General features: G+C 37.6%; 1 protein-coding gene across 1 annotated transcript; it reads right to left on the reverse strand.

Moving 5' to 3' along the window:
* Nucleotides 1-737: 737 nt before the first annotated feature.
* On the reverse strand, nucleotides 738-1313 carry LOC140245935 (tetratricopeptide repeat protein 41-like). Its single transcript, XM_072325401.1, has one exon. The coding sequence runs from the start codon at nucleotides 1311-1313 to the stop codon at nucleotides 738-740; it is 576 nt and encodes a 191-aa protein (XP_072181502.1).
* Between the last annotated feature and the right edge of the window lie 11328 nt (nucleotides 1314-12641).

Consider the following 12641-nt stretch of genomic DNA (forward strand, 5'->3'; position numbering starts at 1 on the left):
TATTAATGTTGCGGCTTTCACTCAATCCACATTGCTCTTTGGGTTTGGGTTCCCTCTAAGTTTCAAGAAAATACCTTCAGCCATTGCACGGACATGGAGGTAACTCTGGACTTTTTAGAATTTGACCGTGAACTTTGACCTTGACCTTTGACCTCATGACCCCAAAAGTCCAAAGAGAATCACTGACAAGCAGTACGTTCATTATGTAGCAAGTTTCAAGCTCTAATTGAGCAATTTCCGAGATATAGAGGAAAAGGTGAAATTATAGCATTTTCACTTGACCTTTGAACTTTGATTCCATGGCCCAAAATTTTTCCTAGCGAATTGTATTGGGTATAATACATGTATACACTAAGTTTCGTGAAAATAACTTTAGTCACTGCATAGATATGGGGGAAATAGTGAAATTTTGAGAATTTGACCTTGACCTTCGACCTTTAACCTTGAGCATGTGCACCTTAAATTTGATAGGCACAACTTCGTCCACTCATACATATAGATTTCCCAAGTTAAATCAAGACACCTCATACGTCTTTGTTAGTTTTTTGTTGTTGTTTTTTTAGCTACGCTGTATACAAAATTTCTTGATTGGACGGACAGACGGAAGGACGGATGGACAATCCGATAACATTATGCCTCCGGCGACACTTCGCGTGGTAGAGGCATAAAAACTGTATCCAAGCTCATGACAGTTGACAGAAAAACAATGTTATTGCCAGTATATATATATATATCGGTCACGCTTCATAATCACCCACCTTTAATTCTTTTTGACGGACACTTTCAGGCAGACCAAGAAATTTGTCTTCAGTGTGTTTGACATCGCGGATGTAGAAACGACATAACTTGTTGTCATTCAAGAAGGCCGCCTGAATGATCTCAAGCTCGGTGACGCTGCAATGCTGATAGGCTTCCTGCAGGACCCAATCGTACCCTTTGCTGGCCGCAACAAGATAGTTTCGATCCAGCCACGAGACATTCTTTGGAAGCTTGTCAAGGGAAGAGGGGAGCAGCTTGGCGTCCGCGGGCCTGTGCGTGCCGTATCGTTCCCCGAGGAGGCAGATAAAGAACGGGCTGCAGCGGTTCACATACTCGAGACAGAGCGCCACTGCGTTGCCGGATTGGGCCTGTTCATCATTAATCCCCCAACGCAGGTCGACGGGGGCAAAGTAGGTCCCGCGGGCTTGGCAGATGGAGTTGAGTTTGGGGAAGACGTAGCGTTGGAGATGTCCTCTCTCCTCCTGGAAATCCAAGAAGGTGGAGCTGATGAAGGGTCGGATGGATTTCGGGATTTCGGGCCTCGACTTTTCCATGCTTGATGGGCCAGGATCGCTGCGAACCACACTACATTAGATTTAGGAGTCCGCTGTCTAAAATATATGACTTTCTTACTGAGAGCAGCACAATGCCCAGATATCTGTAAATGACGGAGAACAGAAATGAATCACTTATCATAACGGTAAACTTGAATACATTGTGTCGATATAATCACGACATCTCTTACGAGATACTTCCGAAGCAGCAAATTTGTCTGTGCAAAGTAACTCTGCAATGTAGGCCTATATTAATAATAATAATAATAATAATAATAGTGTATACTTTTATAGCGCAACAGTCCATCAAAAGATGCTCATGGCGCTTTTAGTCTTAAGGTTAGGAGAAGAAATAAAGAAAGAAGAGAGGGGGAGAGAGAAAAGGAATTATGTGACATATTCACTTTTGTTTTGTTTCCTACAACATGTTAAACAGATATGTTTTTAGGGATGATTTAAATGATTCCACAGAGGATGACTGGCGAACAGAGACAGGGATATCTTTCCAAACTTTAGGTCCAATGTGGGAGAAAGAACGAGTTCCCCATGAATGCTTAACCTTAGGTATCTGAAATGAAAAGGAAGTAGAGGATCGAAGTTTGCGAGGAGGGTTATAACAATATAAAGAATTCTGGAGATACTCAGGTGCAGTTGAGTGAACTACATGATACACGAGAAGAGCAATTTTGAAAATAATTCGCTTTTCAACAGGAAGCCAATGGAGAGAACGTAACACTGGCGTAATGTGAGCAGTTTTCCTACTATAGGTCAGTAATCTTGCGGCAGAGTTTTGAAGACGTTGTAGAGTGTTAATTTGTTGTTGTGACATGCCGAAAAACAAAGAGTTACAATAATCTATTCGAGAGGAAATAAGAGCATGTATAATCTGTTCAGCTGCTGTTTTAGTGAGATATTTCCGAATAAAACCAAGATTACGCAACTGGAACCTTACAGATTGTGATACATACGCAACATGATATTTGAAGGACATGGTACCATCAAAAACAACACCAAGATTGCGTGCCTTTTCAGAAGAGTTAATAACACTGTTACCAATTCTCAATTGACACTTCTTCATGTTAGCCTTTGTCAGCATGTGTCTTGACCCAAGTACCAGTAACTCTGTTTTATTGTCGTTCAACTTTAGTTGATTTTTGCTCATCCAACCTTTGATTTCATCAACACAAATTTCAAGTTGTTTTAACACTGTTGCTGCTATAGTTTCAGATGGCGGGAAGGAAACAAACAATTGAATATTATGTAGAGAGTTCTTCGATATAAAAGAAGATTAAAGGCATACTTAACCATTTGCAGATGAAGCAAAAACATATACCATTAGCGCTTTAAAATAGTTCTGAAATGTGAGTTAGGGATGGGTGGTGGCGCGTCGCGTTAATGAGAACACCACCCTTCGTCAAAAGCCCCCCCCCCCCGGTTTTGCCGAAAGGGTGCGTTGGTACTTTTTCTCATGTAATATTAAAAGAAGAGTTTTGAATTTATATTTAACCTTCAAACAACCATTTCAAAGAGGCTATTGTCCAGATCGGTTTACACTCTATTACCACCTGGTCTACAGCCAGTTGGTCTAACTGTTTAATATCAGTTGGTCTAATAACCAGTTGGTCTAGTCATCATTTCGTCCACCAACCCACCCTTTCGGCACAAGCCGTTAAAATTTGAATAGCTATGCTAAGTATTGTTAATGTTTCCAGACACAATCGTCTACAGTTGCGGTTTTTAGAGAAATTTACTGATATCTCCTTATATTTTAGGCTTTATTGCAAAAATTTTATATGGTATGATTTTTTTTTTTTGTGTGTGTGTGGTACAAGAGACCTACTCAAATGCATTTAATGTGATATCTTGAAAATTTTTAACTCACTGCTCCCAAAGGTAAACAAGACCTTTGAAATAATGTAAGACTCCATCCACAACAGAATAGCATAAATTACCTGGTATGTCACATTAGTAACAGAGACGCGCAACATAATAGTAAGCCACAAAAGAAAATAATAAGGTTTATCACCAATTCAGACTTCAGATAGCCAAGTGAGTAAACCATAACAAGAATCTGATCAATCGTTAGACCTATAGCTCCTTTACTTATTTCTTCTAAGATATTAATAGAGAAACTAGCGTTTTAATGACTCTTTATTTAAAAGAAATATTCTGATCCCACAATAGTTTTTATTTTATTTTTCTACTAGCATGGATGTTTTGAACTTGTTAAATTCTATCATAAAGTCATCTGATGAAGGAAAATTTTTCCTCGGAATTTTCCTATACTTGGCTAAGGCATTTGGCACCATAGGCCACACAATCCTTTGGTGTAAACTTAAAGGGAACCCAAACCCAAAGAGCAATGTGGATTGATTGAAAGCAGCAACATTAGTAGAACACATCAGTGAAAGTTTTAAGAAAATCGGACAATCGATGCAAAAGTGTGGTTTTTTTTTAAGTTTTGGCGTTGGAACCACTGGATGAGGAGACTACTAGAGGTTATTTATATATATATATATATATATATATATATATATATATATATATATATACATAAACATGCATATCCTATGTTTATGCTTTATGCTCGTATAGATTCTTAACAAAATTCTCTCATTTATAATGTAACCATTAAGAAAAAAAAAAACCCTATGCACTGACACTTATTCAGCTTGAAACATGGTTTGTAATACATGTATATACAAGTATTGACTTATAAAATCATCCTCTCACCAACATCATCTTACCACAATATAGTCCACGGCATGTATGTTGTTATAAAGTTCAAATGATTTCCATCTAGGCAAATCAGCTCAGCATGTTTTTACTATAAACGCTGATTAACACACACACACACACACACACACACACACACACACACACACACACACACACACACACAAAACCAAACAAACCAAACTTGTGTCCTATTACCCCTAAGCAAAACATACTCACAACCACATTCTGTCACTAGAACTAAAGGCTAAAAACAGACTCTTCCAGTCTTCCTAGATGTATAGAAAAAAAAAGAGCAACACACACTGTTAAAATTAAACGTGGGAAACTAAACCTGTGATAACAGGAAAACTTGCAAATCTACACCGTGTTGTTGATCTTACACTTTGGATTTGATATTACAGCTCATTACTAAGAATTTGGTATCGATTACGAACCAGCAGTAGTACACCCGATTCACACTTTCACGGATAGGGTAGACTGTCAGCGGAGACTGTCAGCAGACTCTCGGTCATGCCTGAGAAGTTTTTCTAGATACCTCATTTACTTTTTATCATGCTACTCAATGATGACAATCAGACTTTTGGTCCTGAATGTCACCAACTTTCGCCATCTGATTTTGAGAGTAAATTTAAGTTAGAATGCACAAACTCATTTGATGTTTCACAAGTTAATAACAGGTCCATAGCCTAAAGCTAAGAATGTTATAGTTTGTAGTTATCAAAAGTAGAATTGAAGATTTTCTTGAATGTAAATTCCAATTAATTGGCTTGTCTTAAGTGTGGCAGGTTACATCCTCGACCTCTTTATATTTGAGGGTTTTAAACTGGAGTTAACCTGTCTCGATGGCTGTATGGGAGGTAATGGTAAAAGTCCATTATATTCATTCTTGATTGAAATATAAGGTACTACAAGAAACTTCAATGCATGCTGAATCACTACGAGTTGAGATTACTATTGATGAGTCATCTGTCATTGTAGGGGTTATTTATAGAAAGCTGAATGCCGATGTTGAAGAGCGTCAAACAGGGACAGAAAATTGAAGTGACGCTATGTGCAGTGATGGGTGACTTTGATATTGATATTGTTTTTCTATTTTCCTCATTTGAGGCACTTTATTTTCCACATAATTCACATATTTTATTTTACAATTACATTATTCCCAAATACATATGCAAACATTCTCAAATACACTCAACATAATCCTCATTAAAAAAAATAATTAAAGGGTATTTCAATGATGCCAACCGAAGTATTTGCTTATTATGACGATAGGGAAAACAATTATTCACTTGTCTCGCGAAGAAGATCTTCTTCGCGAGACAAGTGAATAATTGTTTTCCCTATCGTCATAGTATTCACCGCGATGGTCAACATCTTCACAAGTATTTGCTTATTCTTCTAAATCCAAACTAATTAATACCCCGTTCCCACTGCCGATCAGATCAACTCGATCAAGCGAGATCAATCCCGATCACCTATTTTTACCAGACCAATCCCGACCAAATGCTCGATCGTCTTTCAACACGATCCCTTGCCGACCGCTATTCGATCTTTTACGATCCACATCCGACCATTCCCGACATCTCCAGAATCTCTCCTCGACAACCACACAGATCTCTACTCGAACATCCCGATCTACACACAATCAATACACGATCGCTACACGGTCAATACTCGATTTCTACTAGACTTCTTAGACCAGCTCGACATGACTCGATCTGTGTAAGATCTTGCATCGAACGGGTCGGCAGGTTCGTACAGTGATCGAGTGAAAGAAGAATTGGTTACAGTATTCGTTTGGTTATATGAGACAACTCAGTATTTATGCTTGAATACGGCGTGGCCCAAAAGAGTGCTATAAAACTGACTATTAATTGCAAAAGCATGAATGAACGAAAGATTATCTTTAGTATAGGTTTTACCGGCCAATTTCGCACTTTTGTCGGTCCATTTGATAAAAGGTTCATTCAATTTAGCGAAAATCCTCATCACTGCACATTCTGTCATTCAAAATTGCAAGTTGTTCGTTCAATTTAGCATTCCGATCAATGAGATTTGCACATAACGTGTGCCTTTCGAATTCGTAAAACGGGCATTCAAATTGGCACGTGCTCTTCAGTCATTCAAATTCGCCAGCACTGGCGAAAGGGGTATTTCAGTCATTCAATTTCGCTTATGGGCAATCAAATTCCTATATATATATAACATAATCATTGAAATTTACGTCATGTTATTTCTTTTTTGAAAAGGTGATAACATTTAAACGCGTATTTCTATGTGACTTATTGTTTTCATCCACGCACTGTTAAGCAGTAAAAGTGTCGTATTTTTGACCATATCATATAACTCGAGTTTGCTGTTCTGTAACGCCCCTTTTCTTTCATACATGACATTTTAGGCCTACATGTACCAATACTCTAGTTTAACTTCATCTTCTTACAGTCATGACGGCACAAGTTAGATACAGACGTATTTCTCAAGGGGACAGAAAAAGAATTATAGGAATATTTGATGATCATAACCTTGACTTCCTACAACTGGCCGACACACGGAATAAAGCGCTCAACGGCGAGATAAGTTGTGGCCATGCACAGGTTGCACTATCTTCGGACTTGAAGAGACACTAAGCACATTAAAGAAAAAAAAATGTTGCCAAAATCTCCGAAATGAGTACGAAAATATGAAATGTAATGACGCTTGGAAAACAATAACTATGTTAAGAAAATAAAGAAAGAAGCAAACCATAAGCATGCGTGCTAAATTGACTGCAAAAGATGTTAAATTGATTGCCAAAAAATGAATTGGAATGAACGAGAGCAGCATGTCCGTGATCACGTGACTATATCATAGTAAAATGAATGAGCGAATAACCAAATGGTGCTTGTTTTACGAATTTCAATTGAAAAAGTGTTAATTAGAATGAGGCTAAAGGTAATTTGAATGCTCCAAAATTAATTTGAATGAAGAGATCATAAAATTGAACTACCGAACATGTCATCTATGGTATATTTTGCTAAATTGAATGCAGCAATTAGGAATTGGACTGACAAAAGTGCGAAATTGGCCGGGAAAACCTATAGTTGATAGAAGAACACTTCCTATTTTGAAACCACAATCATCAATTCTCGTGCAGGCGTTTCGATTCTATTCATTTTTCCTGAAAAAAAAGATGACAAAGACTGATCACTACTGTTTGTGAGCCCAAAAAGGTACAAAAAATGCATTCGGTTGTATTCATTCATTTTATCCGTTTTCAGTAGCTATTTTTGACGCATTCGTTATCAGTTTTTACGGCTTCACTATCGCTCAGTCAAGTAGGATATCAGTGCCCAAAGTTACAGATTTTGTAAATCACAAATTTTCATGGAGATCAAAGCGCCTGCACAAAGATTGATTATCATTGTGTCAAATAAAATTTGAGGTGTTCTTTCTATTGAATAATGTAACGATTTCATTCAGTCGCTCATATCTTTTTAAATAAGAGACAGTTTTGTAGCACTCTGTCTGCCGGGACACCATGTATGATATAATAGGTTCGTTCATATGGATTCGATATTTGCAGTGGATGTGAAGAATAACAAATCTAAGTTTGATGTCTCATAAAAAATAAAAAAAAATGTTACACCGCCACGCTTCGTAAGTGCATTACATATAGGTGGGCTGAAATTAATTTGGTTTAAAATGAAACATAGGCCTATATGCCCATAAATGCACCATTATATAGAGTTGAAAAAAAAAAATTGACTATTCTACAACCCTAATGAGTCGTGTTATCTTTGTCATTATTGTTCTCATTACTAAAGAATGAAAAAGTGAATGAAAAATATGTATGTAGTCATTGATAAAGTATAGGCCCAAGAGCGTGTAAAAGAAAATATATGTATCATTAATTTCTAAATTCATGAACATGATGAAGTGTGCTGATATGTGGAACAGAGTACATTATTATGAAAATAAAACAATATAACATTTTACACTAGCAAGATGAAAATCTTGGTTGTTTATTTTTTTTTTGTCAACTCAGCCAATCGATATCAAGGTGGACTTCAAGCAATGTACATACAACTCTCAATAAAAAAAAGAGAAACCTTATTAAGCGAAGCAAAAGTGTAACATCTACGTAAATAAAAGTAAAGTAAGTCACTGAGCATTTATGAATCTATGTTACAAATACTGTTTTAACACGTCACGTAAGAAATAGATTTTATATCAACGTAACCAACTTCAACTTTGAAACAGACAAGCTAGCAAAAGAATTCAAGAAACATTTCTCAGTTTATAAGTAAAGCAGATAATCTAGAAAATTTCTTTTCACGTTACAGTCATATTGCCAGAATACCGAATTTTTCTCAGTTTCAGTTGTGTTTCCTTTCTTTCTTCTGGTATATTTGTCTGGAGAGTCTAATTCTGCCATGTCTGCTGTCTAGGGTTTGTTGTCTTTTCCCTCTTCGTGGCCCTTTTCTTTTCTTCAGTGGGCCAGGAGTGGCTGAAGATACTGACGACATTTAACTTTTTAACGTGACCAAGGACTTCATATATTTTTTCTTAATACCTGAACAATAAATGAGTACTAAGAAAGTACGTCTGCACCTGCTGCAACCACTGTCAAAAAGTGCTCGGTATTTGATCGAGTGCCGGTCGAAGCATGATCGAGTTTAGTCGAGTATCAATCGATAGCAGTCCTGTATCGGTCGTGTAGCGGTCGAGTTATTCATGAAACTGATGAATCCTGGATCGAGATGATCTGGTACGTTCCCACTGCCGATCAGATCAACTCGATCAATCCCGATCAAGCTTTTTTAGCCTGGTCGGGCTCGCTCGGCATTGGTATTCGGGGTCGATCTACCTTGATCGGCATCGCTCCTGCTTCCTTCACGATAATTTTGGACATGTCCAAAATATTCGAGTAGGAAGCCCGAACACCAACAGCTCGGGTAGTGATCGAGAAGAGATCGAGCTGATCGGGAATCGGTCGTATAGAAATCTAGTGTGGTCGGGACCGATTTTTCCCCGAGCTCAGTTCCCGATCATCTCGAGTTATACTCGAATGCTACACGATTGATTTCAGATCATCTCGATCCAGGATTCATCAGTTTCATGAATAACTCGACCGCTACACGACCGATACAGGACTGCTATCGATTGATACTCGACTAAACTCGATCATGCTTCGACCGGCACTCGATCAAATACCGAGCACTTTTTGACAGTGGTTGCAGCAGGTGCAGACGTACTTTCTTAGTACTCATTTATTGTTCAGGTATTAAGAAAAAATATATGAAGTCCTTGGTCACGTTAAAAAGTTAAATGTCGTCAGTATCTTCAGCCACTCCTGGCCCACTGAAGAAAAGAAAAGGGCCACGAAGAGGGAAAAGACAACAAACCCTAGACAGCAGACATGGCAGAATTAGACTCTCCAGACAAATATACCAGAAGAAAGAAAGGAAACACAACTGAAACTGAGAAAAATTCGGTATTCTGGCAATATGACTGTAACGTGAAAAGAAATTTTCTAGATTATCTGCTTTACTTATAAACTGAGAAATGTTTCTTGAATTCTTTTGCTAGCTTGTCTGTTTCAAAGTTGAAGTTGGTTACGTTGATATAAAATCTATTTCTTACGTGACGTGTTAAAACAGTATTTGTAACATAGATTCATAAATGCTCAGTGACTTACTTTACTTTTATTTACGTAGATGTTACACTTTTGCTTCGCTTAATAAGGTTTCTTTTTTTTTTATTGAGAGTTGTATGTACATTGCTTGAAGTCCACCTTGATATCGATTGGCTGAGTTGACAAAAAAAAAAATAAACAACCAAGATTTTCATCTTGCTAGTGTAAAATGTTATATTGTTTTATTTTCATAATAATGTACTCTGTTCCACATATCAGCACACTTCATCATGTTCATGAATTTAGAAATTAATGATACATATATTTTCTTTTACACGCTCTTGGGCCTATACTTTATCAATGACTACATACATATTTTTCATTCACTTTTTCATTCTTTAGTAATGAGAACAATAATGACAAAGATAACACGACTCATTAGGGTTGTAGAATAGTCAATTTTTTTTTTCAACTCTATATAATGGTGCATTTATGGGCATATAGGCCTATGTTTCATTTTAAACCAAATTAATTTCAGCCCACCTATATGTAATGCACTTACGAAGCGTGGCGGTGTAACATTTTTTTTTATTTTTTATGAGACATCAAACTTAGATTTGTTATTCTTCACATCCACTGCAAATATCGAATCCATATGAACGAACCTATTATATCATACATGGTGTCCCGGCAGACAGAGTGCTACAAAACTGTCTCTTATTTAAAAAGATATGAGCGACTGAATGAAATCGTTACATTATTCAATAGAAAGAACACCTCAAATTTTATTTGACACAATGATAATCAATCTTTGTGCAGGCGCTTTGATCTCCATGAAAATTTGTGATTTACAAAATCTGTAACTTTGGGCACTGATATCCTACTTGACTGAGCGATAGTGAAGCCGTAAAAACTGATAACGAATGCGTCAAAAATAGCTACTGAAAACGCATAAAATGAATGAATACAACCGAATGCATTTTTTGTACCTTTTTGGGCTCACAAACAGTAGTGATCAGTCTTTGTCATCTTTTTTTTTCAGGAAAAATGAATAGAATCGAACGCCTGCACGAGAATTGATGATTGTGGTTTCAAAATAGGAAGTGTTCTTCTATCAACTATAGGTTTTCCCGGCCAATTTCGCACTTTTGTCAGTCCAATTCCTAATTGCTGCATTCAATTTAGCAAAATATACCATAGATGACATGTTCGGTAGTTCAATTTTATGATCTCTTCATTCAAATTAATTTTGGAGCATTCAAATTACCTTTAGCCTCATTCTAATTAACACTTTTTCAATTGAAATTCGTAAAACAAGCACCATTTGGTTATTCGCTCATTCATTTTACTATGATATAGTCACGTGATCACGGACATGCTGCTCTCGTTCATTCCAATTCATTTTTTGGCAATCAATTTAACATCTTTTGCAGTCAATTTAGCACGCATGCTTATGGTTTGCTTCTTTCTTTATTTTCTTAACATAGTTATTGTTTTCCAAGCGTCATTACATTTCATATTTTCGTACTCATTTCGGAGATTTTGGCAACATTTTTTTTTTCTTTAATGTGCTTAGTGTCTCTTCAAGTCCGAAGATAGTGCAACCTGTGCATGGCCACAACTTATCTCGCCGTTGAGCGCTTTATTCCGTGTGTCGGCCAGTTGTAGGAAGTCAAGGTTATGATCATCAAATATTCCTATAATTCTTTTTCTGTCCCCTTGAGAAATACGTCTGTATCTAACTTGTGCCGTCATGACTGTAAGAAGATGAAGTTAAACTAGAGTATTGGTACATGTAGGCCTAAAATGTCATGTATGAAGGAAAAGGGGCGTTACAGAACAGCAAACTCGAGTTATATGATATGGTCAAAAATACGACACTTTTACTGCTTAACAGTGCGTGGATGAAAACAATAAGTCACATAGAAATACGCGTTTAAATGTTATCACCTTTTCAAAAAAGAAATAACATGACGTAAATTTCAATGATTATGTTATATATATATAGGAATTTGATTGCCCATAAGCGAAATTGAATGACTGAAATACCCCTTTCGCCAGTGCTGGCGAATTTGAATGACTGAAGAGCACGTGCCAATTTGAATGCCCGTTTTACGAATTCGAAAGGCACACGTTATGTGCAAATCTCATTGATCGGAATGCTAAATTGAACGAACAACTTGCAATTTTGAATGACAGAATGTGCAGTGATGAGGATTTTCGCTAAATTGAATGAACCTTTTATCAAATGGACCGACAAAAGTGCGAAATTGGCCGGTAAAACCTATACTAAAGATAATCTTTCGTTCATTCATGCTTTTGCAATTAATAGTCAGTTTTATAGCACTCTTTTGGGCCACGCCGTATTCAAGCATAAATACTGAGTTGTCTCATATAACCAAACGAATACTGTAACCAATTCTTCTTTCACTCGATCACTGTACGAACCTGCCGACCCGTTCGATGCAAGATCTTACACAGATCGAGTCATGTCGAGCTGGTCTAAGAAGTCTAGTAGAAATCGAGTATTGACCGTGTAGCGATCGTGTATTGATTGTGTGTAGATCGGGATGTTCGAGTAGAGATCTGTGTGGTTGTCGAGGAGAGATTCTGGAGATGTCGGGAATGGTCGGATGTGGATCGTAAAAGATCGAATAGCGGTCGGCAAGGGATCGTGTTGAAAGACGATCGAGCATTTGGTCGGGATTGGTCTGGTAAAAATAGGTGATCGGGATTGATCTCGCTTGATCGAGTTGATCTGATCGGCAGTGGGAACGGGGTATAAGCAGCGTTTACACTTTGACGAGTTGACATGGCGAGCTATGGCGAGTTAAGGCGAGTTGCCAAAATGAGGCACTCGCGATAACTCGCGTGAAGCTCACCATGTAACTCGGGATAACTCGCGACAACTCGGCATGGCTCGGCGGAGCTCGTTCAAGCTCGGGACAACTCTCCTTGAAGTCGTGAGCAGTCCC

Source organism: Diadema setosum, unplaced genomic scaffold (genome assembly GCF_964275005.1).
Source record: "Diadema setosum unplaced genomic scaffold, eeDiaSeto1 scaffold_68, whole genome shotgun sequence".
Lineage (NCBI taxonomy): Eukaryota > Metazoa > Echinodermata > Echinoidea > Diadematoida > Diadematidae > Diadema > Diadema setosum.